The sequence below is a fragment of the Tripterygium wilfordii genome, chromosome 23 (genome assembly GCF_013401445.1).
Source record: "Tripterygium wilfordii isolate XIE 37 chromosome 23, ASM1340144v1, whole genome shotgun sequence".
Classification (NCBI taxonomy): Eukaryota; Viridiplantae; Streptophyta; class Magnoliopsida; order Celastrales; family Celastraceae; genus Tripterygium; species Tripterygium wilfordii.
The window spans coordinates 9,259,853-9,279,855 of record NC_052254.1 but is presented as its reverse complement, the minus strand read 5'-3'; the positions used below and the strand labels follow the sequence as shown (position 1 = coordinate 9,279,855).

The window sequence follows — 20,003 nt, the reverse complement described above, 5'->3', positions numbered from 1 at the left end:
ATTCAAAATATCCTTTCAATTCAGAGTATGGGTTAGTCAAAGACTAAGCCCATATTAGATCTAGCCGCAACTAACCTCGATTCAATCAATTGCCTGAGTCTGTATAAACCATCCATTTGGCTCAATCGTCCCCACAACTGGGTCAGGGTTGGGGGTAGCTATGTGCACATGTTAATTATATCATTCCACGTATCCAATCTTCAAGTTCTCAATAAAGCAACACTGGTACATCAACAGTTTTTCAAAAACGACATCAAACCAACACAAGATTTCCTTTTCAATTTAAATCAATCGGTTTTCATACTTCATACACAAAACCATATTCCAAAGCATGCTTCACCAAAAATTCAGCAATTCAATATCACTTTTTACAAGTAAAGATATTTCTTATAATATTACCCATTCAACCATTAAAAATAATCCAAAATTATATATATCTCACGAACGATCTTTTTGTTCTTCGTAAACAATTCTTTTATCAAATCGATTTCGCAAATAAAGAACCATAAAAAGTTTTCACATATTTTCATAAGACATTTGATAAAAACTCAATAAAATATTTAATATGTTATAGCACAAAGGGGCTTCACCTTTTTAGCGTTTACTAAAATATTAAGCGGGTGCTTTCCCTTTATGTTTATCAAACACCAAATCGGGACCTTCGTCCACTTTCCCTATTTAATCAAATAAAATACATGTATTACAAACAACTCCTAAAGTACCATGAACAACCATGGTTGTCATTTCATAGTTTATTAGTTAGAATCATAGTTTTTAAACCTGATCGGCCCGCCAGTCGAACTGTGAAACCCACGAACCAACGGCCTCCCCGGGTTTTTACCAAAAAAAGACCGTTTGTTCATTGACCCGTATCAGACCATGAAAAACCCGTGAACCAGTTTGAATAGTGACTTGCCGGGTTAATGAAAACCCGCTTAAACGTAAAATGACTTTAAAACACAAACTATTTTCTTTTTTTAATAAACTGTGCGGCCAAATATGTAATTTGCCTCCAAATTACTTGCCCTAATCTCTTCTCCTCCTCTGTTCTATTCTAAGTTCGCTCGATCGATCTCTCTCTCCACTCTCCCATCTCACGCGAGTCAGTTGACCACTCCACCACCAACGCCCATCTCCACTCTCTCGTGCGTCGTGATCCCGTCTCCCTCTGGCACTCTTCCGTTCAACTCGCTTGATCTATCATCAAGACATCATTAATCTGTGGGCTTGTCTTTAATCTCTATCTTATAGACATCAACAATCTGTGGGCAGTTTTCCTCCACGTGAATCCGTGAATGTTTAGGTATTATTCTTCTTCTAACTTCTCCGAAATGTTTTAGAACAATTTTGTCTTTCCTTAAGAGCAATCTTTATTGGTCTTGATTTTGATAATTTCTTGAATCTACAGTCTTTTGTAGTTGTATTAGTTGAATTAGTTGAATTTGAATCTTCATTTTGAGCATTTGTCTTATTTTGATAATGTCTTGAATCTATAGTCTTCTATAATTGAATTAGTTGTATTAGTTGAATTACTTGAAATCTTGAATTAAATTCTTAGATTCTTGAATCAGTTATTTAGACGGTGTGGTTCTTTGACTTTGTGATTTCAATTGAACTGAAAAAGTATCCAATAAATAGACTACTTGAGCAAATACATCTTGGCCAGCAACAGATGTGGACTGAGTGCGAGTTAACACTAGGGTTCATCATCTATGGTGTTGTTGAAGGAAATATAAGATTAATTAGGGATATGGAAAGATTACCATCAAAATGAATTTGAGTCTTAGAAACTTGTTTTGGACAAGTAATCTTTTATGTTGGGTTTAATGTACCTTGTAAGGACTTGAATGCTTATACTCTGTCTTTGATGATGAGGAGGAAGATGATGATGATGTGCCATCACAACAACACCGATTTAATGTTGAAATGAATATCCCATTTTTCACTGAGAATATTGGTGGAGAAACTCAAGTTAATGAACAAAATAACTAGTGCTTGGAGTTTACTTGGAACTTTGTATTTGAAATTTCAGATTTGGACTTTGAAACTTTTAAGTTATGATTTGAACTTTGTGTATGGACTTTAGTCATTGTTGATTGTTTATTTACAACTTTGTGTTTGGAACTTTTAAGTTTGGATTTGAACTTTGTGTATGGACTTTGGCCATTGTTGTTGTTTATTTGAAACTTTGTGTTTGGAACTTTTAAGTTTGAACTTGAACTTTGTGTATGGACTTTGGTCATTGTTGATTGTTTATTTGTAACTTTGTTTTCGGAGGTTTTGTGTTTGGTTTATGAATTCTTTATTTGATTTGCTTATTGTTATAGAATTTAATAAATATTTACAGAAAAATTAAGGCTGAATTGTACAGATATGCTCCTCTAACTTGTTATATACTATATAATATATAGTTATAATGTTATATAATATATAGTATATAACTATAAAACTATAAATATTTATTATTTTATTATTTATTAAAAACACGCGATTCAACCTCTATCATAACGGTTGAATCTCAAAACCCTTGACCCTTCAGCCTTGACGGTTTGATGCGCGGGTCGAGTTAAAAACTATGGTTAGAATAAGCTGGTACTAATCTTCATACAAATTACTGATTTTTTTTTTAAGTTTTAAAATATTACTTCACTTACATTGCTTGACTCCAACATCTGAGGCCTTCGTGTCCTCTCTAAATAAATTAAATGAATTACATATATAATCTTGCAGGAATGAACTATAAATAATCATGGATTGACCATTCAAATTACTTCTCTAATCTCCACCAATAACTCTACACCATTCCCTAGAACTCTTGATTAAAATTTCAGTTAGAATTCCACTTCCAATTCATTACAGTATTACACACGTAAACAAGATCTCAAAACCAACAGGCCAAAAGATTGAGAAATACCAAAAATACATAAAACAATCCCACATGAACAAATTCCTAACCACAATTTATGTTAACACCAGTCCACCAAATCTATTCATAATCTCATCAACTTTGAGAATAACCCATACTCAAATCAATCATGAATCAACAACCTTATATGCACTATGATTTGTTAACCTATAACATATATATACGAAAATCATAACACAATCATAACACGTCTACCATCTTCGATTTATAGGAAACTTACCATAAAATAATTCCTTGAACACAACTTGATCCAATTCGATTCTCTACCCCAACAACAATTAAACCAAAGCCAACACCTTGCTCAACAAGTCCTATTACATAACAACACTACATATCAAACCAAATAAGAAATCCATCTAAACCAAATACCATATTAACATACAAAGATGAAGTCATCCAAGAACCTTACCTTTTTCTATAACTCAATCTCTGCACCTATAGCTCCGCCACACATGTTTGAAATACTCACTTTTTTGAGGGTTTGAACAAGAGCAATTGAGGAAGATATCTCCTTTTTATAGATCAATGCTTAATTGAATTCTTCAACCCCTTGGAATGCCTTATAACTCTCTTTATCATTAAAACCACTACCAACCCCACTAACCCAGCTCAAAATCACTCCACTAACACCTAAATGAACCTTTTAATTTTATAAACCAAGAATACCAAACAACATACCCTTGAATCACTTAAAAGACTAAATCTACGATAGGTGTCCGAACACCATACCAGGTGTCTGGACACTGTATGTGTAAAAACAACAATTATTTAATCTAATTCATTTCCAATATAACGTAATTAATTATACTAATTTTAATTATAAAAATAAATATGTTTAAATCAAAATATTGTACCTATGACACTATCACTATACACATGGCGCTTTGCCATTGGTCATCAAATTTTTAGAATGTTACAGCTCCTATAACACATATCATCAATGCTTAGCCCAACCTCTCCTATTCTGCCTCCTTCAACACCCTTTCTGATAACGCTTCTCTCATATATATGTTTTCGTCTCTCAATCTCCCTTTATTTGTATTTTTTATTCACACACACACACACACATATATATATATATATATCATATTTTTAATTCATGTTAATCCAGGTATCATACTATTAAGATTTTAGAATGATGATGTGGCTACATGAGGAACTCTCTAAAACTTTTTTGAGGTTCCACTTTATAATATGCTAGTGCAATGCCAAGTAAACTTTGAATACTTTTTTTTCCCTGATAATAGTACAATACATAAAAGTAAAAAAAAAAAAGCTTAATTTGTTTTCTTTAAGGCATGAACAATAGACGACTTAAACACCACAACATAATATCGAGAGAGAATATACTACTTCTAGGGAAGGCAATCCTTGGAAGAGATGGGAGCAGTATTACAAATTTATAAAAAAAAGTAAATGAAGACAAAAAAAGGATGAGGAAAAAAGGAATGAATCCATACTTTCAAGTTTTGTCTACAACTTTGCTTTCAACAACTCTTGACATTATCAATTTGATAAATGAGCCCCTCCTTCAACACACTACGAAATACTTTTTCGTGTCAATTCCATATAACCGCATGCATGAGCGTGCCCTGCTCAATCAAAATATATCAAAATTTATAAAAAGGACTAACATACGTAATATATTTGAAAAAACTTATTAACAATTAATTACATTTGTATCGAGGAGAACCATGTCAATGCTTATTAACTCATCGTTGGTTTTTGCATGCAATGAATCCCACATGCGTGTAATCCTTTGGATGTGCCGATTAAGCCTAGATGAGTTTAGATTCCCAAGGTAATTGAGAGGTAGGTTGTTTAGTTTGTTGCTTTTGTTTTTTAATTCAGTTCAAGAAAATAATTTACAAGACACATTTGTTTGGTATTTATATAGAGAAAAATACTATGAATGTTAGAGTAATTATGTCTCTACATTCACTGCCCAAAGAAATTGTTGTCTGTCTCTTTCCACAAAGCCATTCAAATGATGACATAAGCCTAATCTCGAAAGAGGTAGAAAATAGAGGCGACATGAATTATAAACAATTGATGGAATAATTATTTCCGTTAAATCTAACAATCACCTTATTTAACCAAAACGTGCTACTAGCATAAATAAATCCATCAATCCTTGTAGATTATGCTTTGCAGCAACCGAACCATAAATCCATATCCAAATTATATCTTGAAAGGAACTTTTAATTCTCTATCAGGGTCTGTTTGGAGTAGTATAAAATTATCCTTCAATGAAATTATCAGGTGTTTGGTGATTTTTAAAAAACTCTGGATAATATAATTTTATGCAAAATGAGGTTCTTATATGGTGCACGCCATATAATATTAAAACACCTTTAACACGTTTTAATTTTATACGGAACGTTTATGATAAGAGATAACACGTCAAATGACAAAAATACCTATTTAAAAAACAAAGCCTAACCACTTATCACGTTATATGCTGTCTCTATTTAAAAAAAAAACTCTAGCCACAAAAATCTAACGATTTTTGTATTAAAATTTATCTAGAAAAACTTATAAGAGTAAAATGATTAAAAAATATTAATTATTTTAGTTGGGGGAAGGTTCACACATATTAACACATATCTTCAACTATCATTTTGTGTAACAACAAACGAAACAATGTATTGTATAATAATTATACTATACAAATCTAATAACAAATTTTTTTCAAACACTAGATAGGATTAAATTATACTTCAATTTATTCCATTATTAATTTATACATAAGATAACAAAATTAAAATTATACTATCGTATACGGAACACCAGAAGGAATTTTACAGTATTGTTTATGGAGTTTTTTACCGTACAAGGCCTTTGATGGATTTTAAATACCACAATAACACTCCCCTAATTTTTTTTTTATCAAAATGACATTTGACGCGGTTGCAAATAGCGTCATTAACATTGACGCTATTTGCAACATGGTCATTCCCTTTAAATTTTTATAAAACACAATGACGCTATGAGAACCAGCGTCATTCAATTTTTTTTTAACAATAATTAATTTTTTTAAGAAAAATTATATTCTTCACTAGACTAACTTCACCTTCTAATCCCGATCTAGACCTTTGACGGAACTGATCGAAGGGTGTCCATCTCCCGTTTAGTTTGAAAGACCTGCAATAAAGCCTTGAGAGAAGAAGAATAAGAAGATTGGTCGCAACCCAACTCTTGTTAAACTGAACGGGAGTCCCCAAGAAACCCGTCTCTTGTTGCTTGAACAATCCCGTTGATTGAGCATAGCTTGTGATATATGTTTCTGTAGAGATCTCTATCTATCTATGATTATCTCTTGAAGGGTGTTGAAGATAAAAAAAGAAAAACAAAGCAGCCTTGCTCCTTCAGATATGAGCTTACATCGGAATCTCGGACTTTTGTTTGCTAAAGAGCAAGAAAATGGTGCGAAGGTCGATTTACAATAAGGAAGATTTAGATCTGAGCTAACATCGGGATGGGTCAATCTTTTCTGTCGACCCAGCAAGGCCATCAACCAAGCAAGGCTGTCGATTGGAACATTCGGAAGGCCATGTCAGCTATTGACCATGTCGCCAAGCTTTTTTTTTTCCTTCAAAATTTAATATTTTTTAACAATCCAATATGGAAGACATTGTTTGAAACAACGTGATTAGACAAAATATTTTACGATTCACAATAATGTTGTTTTTAATGGTGTCATTAAGGTTTTGTTAATTTGAAATGATTGACGTTGTTTCAAACAGTGTCATTAGTGTATTTTTTTTCAAATGACGTTGTTTGCAACAACGTCAAATGTCATTTTGGTAAAAAAAAAATATAAGGGAGTATTATCGTGATATTTAAAATTTGTCAAAAACCGTGTACAATAAAAAACTCATTGTTTATGTTGCTTAAAATTGATGCAGCTGGTTAATGGGAGTGAATAAGGTATAAAAACGTACCTTTTATTCCTTCCTAGAATGCGAATGTTTTCAAACAAACGCGTGAAGAGCCAAAACTTTGCGCCTTTTTCTTTATTCGCTTCTCTCAGACTCGACTATTCACTCTCTCAAAGTTTCCGTCAATCCCTCAACGAGCCTAAGCCTCCTTCTCGCAATCACCGTTCCATCGGAAGATGTCTTGCTCATCGCAACCAGCGGTTCCTACTCTCAGAACCCTCACTGTGTCATACTCGGAACTCAAGGTGATAATTCTCTTCCAGGCTCTGTTTGGTTCCGGGGAAAAACCTGATGAAAAATGGAAAAAGTATATTCCGTCGCTTTCGTTTTCTTAGCCGAAGACGCAACACATCTTAGCAAGATAATTGCGAACTTTCTTGATTTGACGTAATCGGTTATTGAGAAATCAAACATCCGATAATACACGAAATGGAGGGCTATTTTATGATCATTATAGTTTTTTTGCCGGCTTAGTATTTTTCTCTTTCAATAGAACTCCACCGTTGAAGGTACAACTTAAAAATGTGTTGAAAGGTTTCAGAATCTTTGTTTCTTGTTCAAATAAATTGTTTAGGACAAGGATGCTGACTTGTCTATGAAGATCGAAGAGGGTTTTGGCCCGAAAGGACTGGGAATTCTATCAGTTACAGATGTATGGATTTTTTGACACTTTTTCTGTATTAGAGTTTAATGTGTGATATTGCTTTTCTTTTCTGTTTTCCTCCTTTTCCATGTGCTTCATATGTGGGTCTGTCACATTGTTGTTTATATATGTGCGTGAATATGCATCTGTTCTACAATACGTTCAAGAAAATAGTTATGTAGTTTTGAGCATAACTCGTCATTTTGTAATAATCAGCAGTCTAGGCTGGTCTTTTGGTTCAATTCTTGTCACTTGTCCACATTACATTTGCGAGGAGGGTTGAAAGGTCAATTACTTGGATTGTTGGGTTAACCTTTCATTTTAAGAATTTATATTAAGAACGTGAATTTTGCTAACTTGACATAACCACTTTAGCATCATAGGATATGTGCATACTTTAACGAAAGCACCAAAATGTTTACCTGTTAGGTGATCATAACTTCTATTGTAGATGTTGCCTTGCATTCCATGTTTGATACTGGAAAACGCTTTCTGGAAAATTTGGGTTTGGTTGTAATGAGGTGAAGACAGTCAACAGAGGTTGGGTTTTCGAAAGATGGCTAAACAATCATCAAATTTGTTTGTTACTTTTTGAATTTTAATTGTTATTTGAATGGTATTAATCTTTGAAATAGCTTCATTACTGACAATCAAATGTGAAGATCATAATAAGTCCTATGCCTCCAATTAATGCCTCTTGAATTTTTGCTATTGTTTTTTAATCTGATATATTCCTGTTCTGTTTTGGTTTATGCATCTAGTATACACTGCAATCTATGCTATCGTGAGAAAGAAGTTTATTCCACATATTTATAGGTGCTCACTTGATAGGTTTTCATTTGAGTTTGCCCCTTTTCCATTATAGGTTTTCTTCCTTGCGTCGAGATCTTCTACATCTTGCACCTAGGTATAAGCTTCAAATAGACTTCCTATTTTTATTCTGAGTGCTTTCAATATAAAGGATATAAGGAGGAAATCTAAATGAACTGTTTTTCCTTTCACTCATGTGATAGTTTTCTTTTTTTTCTTTTTAATCAGATTAGCTAGTCTGTCTGAAGAGCTGAAGAAGGAACTTGAAGATCCTGATAGTAGGTAATTTTTTTTCATATGCAAGTCTTCTAGCTCCAATAGCATTTTTTCATTTGCAATGGATGCAATTTTGAAAAGGGAACTTTTTCCCTTTTAAAAGTGTCTTCGTAAGCTTTTTCATTATGCTTTTGGGACGGTCAGGTAAGATGTTTAGATTTTTGAACATTTCCTTTTGTCCCTTTGAATTATAATAATTAAAGCTTGATGCTTATCTGAAGAAAAGAATTAGGCCAAATTCCAAAATGTATTGCAGCTGATATTACCAATTTTGTTGTCTTTCTAATAATTCCCCAGTGGTGTTTATAGTCATTTTTACTTTACTATGGTTATATAATACTCATTTTTAAGTTGCTGTGGTTCAAATTTATGGGACTACCTCATAGGATTAGGAAATAGGAAGTGACCTAATATTTGTTCATCTTTCCCGCCATCCATGTAGGTACAACTTTGGGTGGAGTCATGGGAAAGAGAAGCTTGAATCTGGGAAGCTTGGTAAGTTACTTCATAAGTTGGATTTTCAAACATGAGAAAAGTTGTTCTTCATTGGAACATTTGTAGCAGGGATAGGTACTTTATCTTTCTTATGCGATTTGTTCTTAACTGTATGAAACAAATTCTAAAAGCTGATGCAAACTGATCTTTAATAGCGGATGTGATATTTTTCAGAATGGTTCTTTTGTATGTTTGGGTGGAATTCTGTCAACCAAAAGAAAATTAAAACGTTGCATTTAGGTGAAATGGCTTATTCTTTAAAAGTTGGGCTGCCTGTTTTGCCTGGACTGCACAACAGTAAATAGCTCCTACCTACTATAACTCCGATGCACCCTGCAAATCAGAATTCAAAAGTTGACATCTGAACTCACGCATATCTTTAAGCAAACTGATGGAAAGACCAAACCAGACCTTTGAGGCTCCGAGGTCTCCCTACTATGGCAAGGGCATCCCTTTTAATATTGGTATGGGTCTGCTATTCGTTGAAGCATCATGTAAACAATAATGCCAAATGAACCTTTTGGTATGTGGAATGCATCTCCCTTCAGACACATGGATGGAAGGCCCAAGGCAAGTTTGAGTTGGATCTTGCTTTCACTTTGTGTGGCACAGTATAACCCTGACTCTCAGATAAAATTCTCTTAGCAGATAGGTTTTTGTAACTTATCATGGCAACAAAGTGGAAAAATCTAAGGGATTGTAACTGTTTTCTAGAACTCTTTAGAAGAGTCCTTTGTGACAATTTTTAGGAACAAACACAAAAAATATTATTTGGATTAAATGAATGGTTTTGAAAATAATAAAGTAGAAAATTTGTTTGGGAGAACGCAAATTGCAAACTCAACTTTATCTGGCAAAACAAGAATGATTCATATTTTCATGAACAATTTACTGAAAACACCTAAACATGTCTTTTTGTAATTCTCTATTCTCAAAAACAGAAATCTTCAGGAATACTTGCAGGTCTTGGTTTAGCATGGTTTAGCAACTTCAGAATGAAGTGACTGACTCTTTATTCTGAAACAAAGTCAATAGAGGATTTTAAGTGGTTTATAGGCAGATGAATGCATAAATTAATCTTTTTAACTGCAGCAAAAGATATACGTCCTGCCATGTTTAAGAAAAGTGCGGATGCTTAGTTTCTCTTTTATACAAGTTATATAAAATTTTAATTTGTGGTTTATACTTGGATTAATTCGAATGAGGTGTTGCTGAGGATGAAATTGTATGTCAAATCTTTCAAACCTAGACTTTTATTCTTATTTTTATTTTTTTCTTATGCGGATATGTTGAAGGGCTCCTTTTATGCAAATCCCATATTAGATGTGCCTACTACTGATGCACATTTAATACAAAGGTAAGAGAGTATAAATAACATTTTTTGCTCTTAAGTGATTCATGCTTTTACATATGAGTACTATTATGGTTTGTATATAACTATCCAGAGATGACTGGTGGTGGGTTATGACAAACAACTCTAACAGGATTTATACGTATGTGCCTACAGATAAAGATATACCACATCTGCATAGGTAGTGATTCTATATGATATAGGATAATTGGAAACACATTTCTGCTTATTTGGCCAAATTATCATCCATGCTTTGTCTTCTAGGTATCCATCCTATTGTGGATCAAATATATGGCCTGATAAAGCATTGCCGGAACTTGAAGTGGGTATGTCTTCCAATTTTCTGGACTGCCTTTTTTTTTTCAAAAAATTAATATTTTAAATATTAAAAATCTTTTTTCTTGTTTAGCTACATTGTCTTTGTGAGATCTTTAAGACAATTAGGAGTTTTGTTCAAGCCTATGAATTGCTTGTCTTGAACTAGTTGGATTATATTACAGAGTTAATGATATACTTAAACCATAATGTCCGTTATTATGCAGCAACCATCTGCATTACATGGCCTCATCATATTTTCGCTGGTTAAATAATTGTTATTTTGATCTGCAGTGTGAATTGAGAACCTTCTTACTATTCCTTTTGTTGAATTGTAAAACAATTTTAACTTCCTTTTGTTTTGATATTATCTATCTATTTCTCTTGGCCAACTACCTTTAAACGTTTGAAACTAGTTTACTTTAGCCCTGATAACTGTAGAGCTTTCTGCCCAGCACTGACTGAAAGAAGGAAAAGGGGGTCTTGTATGGTTGTATTGCTAGGGATTGCTTAAATTTTTGGCATGGTTTATGACAGACTTCATAACTTAATTGAGGAGGTAAATTTCTAGGATATTAGGATTACTAGTTGTTTGCTTTCTTGTTTGATCTATTCAGAAGTTTTGTGTTTTGCTGTTCATGAAATTGTGGTATGTGCAATAGTGATTATACGTTGTCGCTTATAAGCCTCTATAAGTGGTGGTTTGGGACTTTACTTTATAATTAATAAATAGGTGTTATGTCTGCACAGCTTTCAAAGCTCTCGGAAAGCTGATACTTGATGTTGGGTTGATGTTGGCTTCTCACTGTGATCAATATGGTAAACGTTTCATCCATGAAGTTGGTTTTTCCCTATTGACCGCATGAAGTTGAATTTGTTTATCTTAGTCCTTATATATCAATATGTTGATGAAAATAGTTAAACGTGTGAACAAAGTGGTGATGGTTCTCGTAGTTGTTGCTCTCTGAATTTTTGTTTATGATATGCAATTTAATCCTGATGAGCACCTGAGCAGTGTCAAAGGGGAGGAATCAGCATGAAAATCAGGCTCTTGAACAAATAATTCTTCATTCTTGGTGCCCTAAGGGCCGGTTGCTCTTTTACTTTCCAACACAAGAAAGGTAATTTTAAGTTCCTCCCTTAATGGTTCCTTAATTGCTCTGCCTTTTCCCCTTACTTAAAGGCATGACTAAGAATCATGTGTTCTCTTTCTGATGCTCAATATACATTATAAAATTATTCACTTCAAAAATATCCTTAGAGTTCTCAAATAGTTCAGAAGAAATGCATTCTTAGAGTAAAAAAATTAACACCAACATCCTTCCTTTCTCGTTCTTTGAGGACATTTATTGAAATTTGTTAACTTTATTTGTAGTAATTGTGTCCAAGATGCTGACTCAATGTCGTCTTGGTGCGGATGGCACACTGACCATGGTTCATTGACAGGTGATGGATTGCTTCAATCCCAGTTTGTTTTTTCTTCTTTCAAAGCTTTATAAGTCGGCTCATTTGAAGGTTCTTTTTCGGTTATAGAAAATTTGATGGGATAAGCTTGCAATTCTTCTTTTTCTCAAAGGAAAAGATTCATTAAAGTTTTTGATTGTGGCTTTTATTTCTTAATTATTTTTTAAAAAAATTCTGTTTCAATCCAATATGTAGGTCTGACCTATGCCATGTATACAAGAGATGTTGTAGAAATACCTTGCCCTGATAGTGCTGCTGGACTTTACATTAGAACGCGTACAGGTCAAATTGTCAAAGTATACATTCTTTTTCTTAGAATGAAATTAGCAAATATGAACATTTTTATTACTTTTTTAACGTGTTCTTTGGTGTATATTTTATTTTCTAGATGTGACTAGCTTTCCTGCAGACTAAAATCTGAATGTGGCAATATCACCATAATAGTAATTTTTTCCACATTCATCTGCTGAATGCAATCTGGAAAATAGTTAAATTCAGGGTGAAATATTCTAAGCTGAAGATTATGGAGAAAAGTGAGGTTATTGTTGAAATCTGTTTGAAATTATATGTAAGGAGAATGTTGTATTCAATAAATTTTACTCTTTCGAAAAATAACGGTCTTTGGAAGGATCAAGTGCACATTGAGTTTTCTGTCTAATATTGTTTGAACACACTTATCAGCATAGCCATTTCTTTGACTCTGAGTCAAGTGCATGCTTTAGAAACATATGGAACATGGGAGAGTTTTTAACTCCTCCATACACTAAAAGATTTAAAGATTATTTATGTTTCATCATCATCATCCGAGCCTTTATACCAAAAGTTTGGGGTTGGCTACACGAGTGTAGTACTCGGTTTTCGTCCGGCCCAAAAAAATAGAAAAATTAAAAAATACAATAATAATAATAATAATTCAAAAGTCCGTTCTGGAGCCCGTAAGCTCACAAAAAATTCAAAGCCTGTTTCTTGGACCCACAAGCATGCAAAAAATCCTAAAGCCTATTTCTTGGACCATAAGCCCATAAAAATTCCAACCCAAACCCAATATAACTAAACCCTAGAAAATATCTAAAAATAGGAAAATTAAATAAATAATAAAGAAAATCCTTAAGAGGGAAAGTGGTTCCTTTATTAGGGTTTCACAAAAATAAGGAAAAGATGAAAATGTAAGTCTTGAGGGTTTTAGAGAAGGAGAGGAAAATAGGGTTTTTTGGGGCATTTTGGGATTTTTTGAAATAAAGATAAGTTAAAAGGGAGTGGGCACAACAAAGAAAAACAGAGGAGCCAACAATAGGAAAGGGATCGGCGGCACAAGAGGGAGAAGAGGAAAGAAAAGGAGAAAGAAAGAAAAAGAAAAAGAAAAGGAAGGAAAGAAAGGAGCAGCCGTGGAACAAGAGAAGGAGAGGAGAAAAAGAAAAAAGAAAAACATAGGGTTTTGAGAGAAGGGGAAATCGGGTCAATAGGGTAGCAATATAACACAAACAAAAGGCAGAAACCAGAGTGGAAAAGAAGGCGAAAAACCAAGAGAGAGGAGAGGAACAAAGGGAAGTGTTATTAGAGGAGATTTGGGCCGTTGCACAACATAGAGAGTAAAGAGAAGAAGGGGGTTTCGTTTTCTCCGTCTCCGAGAAGGTAACAATTAGCTTTACTTCTTTGGTTATACATCTCTGATTCTTTCTCTTCGTTGCCTTGGCTTTTTTTTTAGAAGAAGACATATTCTTTGGTTTTCATGTTGTGTTGATATATGGAATACATTCGATTCATATATTGTGATGATGTTGGGTTTGCCATATCTGGTTTTGATGTTTTGATGTCTGGTTTTGAGGCTTCCGATTACTCACTGTGTTAATATCTGGTGTTGGTGCTTGGTTTTGGTTTTCCTGACTGGGATCTTATCTATTCACTGAGTTGAAATCTGGTTTCACGCAACGGTGTTGATGGCTGATGGTGATATATGTTTTTTGGTCATGATATTGAAATAATGACGGATGAGATGATTTCTTTGGAAAGATGGTACTGATTCATGGGTTGTTTTATGCGATTATTTGGGTTTACAGGAGCTTATTGGTGTTGTATTGTGTTAGATCTTGGTTGGTTATGTAGCATGTATATTGATTCACCGAGATTGAACTTAATTTTTTCGTTGGTGCCCCGATTTGGTTTATTTTGATTACCTTAGGTTTGTGATGATTAATGACCTTGGTTTGTATTTAGTGTGTTTGCTATATTGTATGAAATCGTGTATTGAATTTACTTGTAATTGGTTTGAGTGGGTGGGTGTCATGCGAAGTGAAATGGAATAATCCTAGTTAAGCTATCTGATTTGTGCTTTGAATTGAGATTGTGTTGGATTACTCATAATTATGGGTTTGATTCAATTCGAATTTTGGTTTACATTTGAGTACTCTATTTTGATCTCTCTTTGTGTTTGATGTTGGGTTTGGACCATGCTGGACTTTACTTGGGTCGGAGAGCTTACTTGGAGATTGGATCGGGTTTGAGCAGTTAATGGGTTCCATGGGTCATATTTATATTTGTATTTTTATCTTTATATTTCATTAATTATGTTATCTTTTCAAATCAAAATATCATTTATATTGGACAAACAACTTTTCAAGAAAAAGCACATAGATCAATCTAGGTAACCTTTTAGGGAGTTATGGGGTGCCTAACACCTTCCCCACACTCAATAGACCCCCTTACCTATTTTCTGGTTCGTAGACCACATTTTTTAGTGTCCAATTGCACTTAAATTAATTGGTGGCGACTCTAAACATTTTTTCCATCGCCGGTTCGCGTTGTGACCCCGATTGTGACAACTGGCGACTCTGCTGGGGAAATTGGTTTTTATACCAAAGGGGTTGAGCCTGTATGATTGATTTTTATGCTTTTCTTGTATAGTTTTTATGTTAGCTCCTATTTGTATTTGTATATTAAATTTGAAGAATTTGATGGATTTGTTCAATGTTGTAGATTTCTTCATCAGATATGGGCATTCTGAGATTTAAATGTTAGGGATATTGGTTTGTATGCCCCCCGCACACACATTCACTTATCATTGCACACACATAACCCTATACCCGGGTTACTTAGTGATTAGTGAAGGTTGACCTACCACTTTCATGGGATTCACTTCCCTGTATGGGTGGGGGAAGACACCTTCCTGGATTGACGTCATCTTATGACATTAAGGGATGAGCTTTTGTGATCCAATGGAGCAAAAGCCACCTGATCCAGAGACCTCGTGATTAGTTAGTTAAACCACCCGTATGCACCATAGATAAACGTAGCCATGGTTCTAAACCTCCAGACATTTTTAGGCGATATTACCCATTTTAGGAACAAAAGGGGGCATTCCTATCCCTAACTATTTATTTCACATGCTTATTATGTTATATTCTTGTACATTCATATACCATGTATCTTTATCCTTTATTTACATATTCATATGTACTTGACACATCAATTAGATTACACTTGTATACACATTTCTTAAACCACACGTGTTCATACATTTGCCATGTATATGTTAGCCTAGGTTGTACCCATGTGCATGCTTGTTAATTATCCATACATGTCCATATATGCTTGCACACTCGTTAATCATCCATACATGTACATATATACTTTTCATATACATAACTATTGCACATATAATAGATCAATTTTTTTAAATCATCCTGTTAATTGTAAGGAGTACTTAGGATTTGCACAAATAATAACCACATGCAAGCATGTTCTTAAAATAAAATAAATGAGGACTAATGTCATTGTTTTCAAAATGCACAGAAAATCATAAATAATCATAGCGTCCAAGAAGCACCATCGACACCCCCATCAGACTCGCCTACAATATAGAATTATTGAGAATATGGAGCAGGAAATGGGTGAGCATAGTCAGAATCAGGATATAGCTGAATTGAAAGAGCAGATGGTCTTATTGATGAAGAATATGGCGTTGCTAATGAAAGGAAAGGGAGTAGCTGAAAATTCTGAAACACCAGAGGTTCCTGAGAATCATTTGCACCAAGAAGTACCAGTTTACCCACCCGGGTTCACTCCTGCGCGTAACCAATCTTTGCTTGGTTTGCACCAGCATCAGTATGTTTCTCAACAGGCAACGACTCAGAACCCAACGTACATTCATCAAGTTGATCCTCATGGGCATGAGAATCCCTTCCCAGTCGGTGCTGATACCGCGGGAACTTTTATTGGCGGGGTAGTAACTGAGGGAGTTCAGTATGAAGAAAGTAGCTCAATGGATGCCATCAAGAAGTTAGAAAAGAGATTAAGAGCTATGGAGGGTTTCAATGCTTCAGGGATGCTGAACCCAGCCAATTTATGCTTGGTGAAGAATTTGAATGTTCCACACGACTTTGTACTACCAAAATTCAGTTTGTTTGATGGCACTGGAGTCCTTTTGGATCATTTAATGATGTATTGTCGGCGTATACAGCCATATGCAAGTGATGAGAAAGTGTTGATGCATTATTTCCAAGATAGTCTGACTGGGGCAGCTCAAAGGTGGTTCAATACCCTTAATCCTTCGTCAGTAGCCTCGTGGGAGGATTTGGCTGAAATGTTTATGAAGCAGTATAAGCATAATGAAGAGAAGATCCCTACCATTTACGATTTGCAGAACACAACAATGAAGAGTGGGGAAAGCTTTAGGGAATTTGCCCATCGATGGAGGGATTTAGCAGCCCAGATAATTCCACCCCTTTCAGAAAAGGATTTGTTGAACGCTTTCATTGATGCTCTCCAGGAGCCTTATACTTCCAATCTGGCAGGAGGCGGCCATAATAACTTGGCTGATATGATATAAGCAGGCGAACGAGTAGAGCGGTGTATGAAGAGAGGTACTCTGTATTATTCCACCCTTGATAAATCAGACCCAGCTAAAGCAAGTAAAGGCAAGAAGGCTGAAGTGCATTCTGTGAATTTTGATTCAAATCCAGCTGTTTGTGGTGTGCCTACTTCAGATTATCGCCCTAGAAGCAATGCCCCAAGGATGTCAAGCCCAGGAGCCTACTATAATCATAACCACACCCAAAATCCTTATCCACCCCGATTCAATGCACCATCACCCAATCAATACTCGCAAAACCCAAACACTTACCAAAACTTCCAAAATCCAAACACTTACCAAAATTTTCAAAACCCAAACACTTACCAAAACCCTCGTCCAAATTTCCAAAACCAAAGACCCAGAAGGCCTGTTGAGCATTTCGATCCTTTGCCCATAACCTATGCTGAGTACTTCACGAAACTTCAAGCGCAAAGAGCAGTGGCTCCTGTTCCGGGACGGGTCCACCGACCTCTATATCCCCATTGGTATGATCCTAATGCCACATGCTTATATCATGGAGGTACACTCGGGCACTCAACTGAAGGATGTTTACAATTCAAAAGGATAGTCCAGGGGATGATTGAAGCGAAATGGCTGGATCTTAGTGCAATCAATAAACCAAATGTCAACAACAATCCATTGCCTAATCATGAGAAGGAGGGGGTGAATGCCATTGAAGAATTTTGTGCTACAAAAAGATGGGTATCAGAAATTGCAATGCCGTTGGGCTAGTTGTTTACGGTGTTGAGGAAAGAAGGATTAGTTGAGGAAGTGGCAGTGGATACACCCGTTCAACGTGGACTTTTTGATGACATGAAGACTTGTGAGTTCCATAGAGGACAAAGGGGACATGCTATTGAGAATTGTTGTGGCTTTCAGGAGAAGGTACAAGAGTTGATGGATTTGAAGATAATAAAGTTTGAGGTGAAAGGCCAATCAAATGAAGTCAGTGTCGTAGGAGGATATTATCAAGGGCCTAGGCCGAATCACGCTCCGCAATTTGTCTTGCTGTATTATGTGGAAGATGCGCCACCAGTTGGGCCACTCAAACCAAAGATAGATCCTTTGTACAAGAATGACAAGGTTGTGCCATAGAATTATGAGGTTGAAGTTAGAGGAAAGCAAGGAGAAATGGTAGATAATATTTCTGGTGTTAGTGGAGTTACCCGGAGTGGGAGATGTTACATGAGAAATGAGCCAGAAGAGAATCCGGTAGTGGATCTTGAAGCTGAACGTAAAAGAAAAGGGAAAGCAATACCTGAAGTTGAAGGATCAGGTTCTATTCCAGAAGGTCTTTTTGTACGCCCAGAGGAGAAAAAGAAAGTTGTAACTGATGTGGAAGTCCAGGAGTTCCTGAAAATTATTCGACAGAGTGAGTACATGATAGTGGATCAATTGAAGAAAACCCCTGCAAAGATTTCGATCTTGGAGTTGATAATGAGTTCCGAACCGCATCGACAAGTCTTGATGAGAATGTTGAATCAGGCGTATGTATCAGACAAGATTCCTACAGACTCTTTTAATGGCATTGTGGGAAATGTGTTGGCGTCCCATTTGTTGTCCTTTACTGAGGATGATATTCCGCCTGAAGGGATGGGGCACAACAAAGCTTTGCATATTTCAGCCATGTGTCGTGGAAAGGAATTAGCAAGTATTTTGGTGGATAATGGGTCATCGCTCAATATTTTACCAAAGGAGACTTTTGAAAAGCTGCCGATTGACAGATCTTATTTAAGACCAGTGCCGATGGTAGTAAGGGCATTCGACGGAACACGTAGAGAGATTATGGGAGAAATTGAAATACCTTTACAGGTTGAAAGCGTAACTTTCAAAGTACCGTTTGTGGTAATGGATATCTCACCAACCTACAGTTGCCTGTTGGGACGACCTTGGATTCACACTGCAGGAGTCGTTCCCTCATCATTGCATCAGATGCTCAAGTTTGTTCATGATGGAAGGGTTTATATAATAAAGGGTCAGTCAGAATGGATGGTTGCTAGTTTGTCTAATAGTTCTCTTATTGATGCTCCGACGGAGGGGATTGAGAGTTCATTCCAATCTTTTGAAATTGCTAGTGCTAGCTATGTGAAGGAAGGATTTTCTCCCTTAACGCCATAAGTATCCAAGGTTACGAAGAATGTGGCACGATTTATGTTGAAAAAGAGATTTCGCCCGGGAGAAGGACTTGGTAAGAATCGATAAGGAATTAAGAAGCCAGTAGAAATGGTGAAACATCCAGAACGTTGGGGTTTGGGTTATAAGCCAACTAGGGTTGACAGGAACCGTGCACAAGCAGAAAAGCAGGCGAAGAGGTTTGCTCGTCTGGAAGGAAAAGAGCTGGAAGTTGAAAAGAAACCGATTCCTTGGCTTTATGATAGTTTTGTGTATGGAGGGATGCAGAACAAGATAAATTTGGAAAACTGTCATTTGGAAACTCGACAGATAAAATTGGGGCAATTTTGGCAAATATATGTGTTCAGTTTGAAGAGTTCCAAGTAGCTGTGGTGGAAGAGGAACAGAGTGCGACTGCTAGACCTTGCTTTGTCATCTCGCGTCCTTCAAATTTCAAATTAGGCCACTGGACCAGTCTGGAGCTCCCAGTATCTCTCAAGAAGAGAAACTAATAAAGCCACATCAAGAGGTAACAGAAGTTGTTAATTTGGGAACTGAAACGGAGAAAAAGGAGGTTAAGGTAGGAGCTGCCTTCGAAGGAGAAAACTAGAAGAAGTTGATAGATTTATTGCATAATTACCAGGACGTCTTTGCATGGTCTTATCAGGACATGCCCGGTCTTGATACAAGTATTGTTGTTCACAAGTTGCCATTGATTCTAGAATGTACCCCAGTGAAACAAAAGTTGAGGAGATTAAAGGCAGATATGCTTTTGAAAATAAGAGATGAAGTGAAGAAGCAGTTTGACGCTGGTTTTTTAG

At 35.6% G+C, this 20,003-nt stretch overlaps 1 protein-coding gene across 1 annotated transcript in view; it reads left to right on the top strand.

Moving 5' to 3' along the window:
- The first annotated feature begins 1,000 nt into the window (after positions 1 to 1,000).
- The window catches only part of LOC119992769, a 51,989-nt gene continuing 32,986 nt past the window's right edge, over positions 1,001 to 20,003 (top strand). Inside the window, exons 1-11 of the mRNA XM_038839560.1 lie at positions 1,001 to 1,303; positions 8,376 to 8,417; positions 8,549 to 8,602; positions 9,039 to 9,091; positions 10,376 to 10,448; positions 10,537 to 10,623; positions 10,707 to 10,768; positions 11,508 to 11,576; positions 11,773 to 11,878; positions 12,133 to 12,203; positions 12,417 to 12,517. Of these exons, the coding sequence (XP_038695488.1) occupies positions 1,296 to 1,303; positions 8,376 to 8,417; positions 8,549 to 8,602; positions 9,039 to 9,091; positions 10,376 to 10,448; positions 10,537 to 10,623; positions 10,707 to 10,768; positions 11,508 to 11,576; positions 11,773 to 11,878; positions 12,133 to 12,203; positions 12,417 to 12,517 (726 nt within the window). The 5' untranslated portion in view covers positions 1,001 to 1,295. The remainder of the gene's footprint in view (positions 1,304 to 8,375; positions 8,418 to 8,548; positions 8,603 to 9,038; positions 9,092 to 10,375; positions 10,449 to 10,536; positions 10,624 to 10,706; positions 10,769 to 11,507; positions 11,577 to 11,772; positions 11,879 to 12,132; positions 12,204 to 12,416; positions 12,518 to 20,003) is intronic.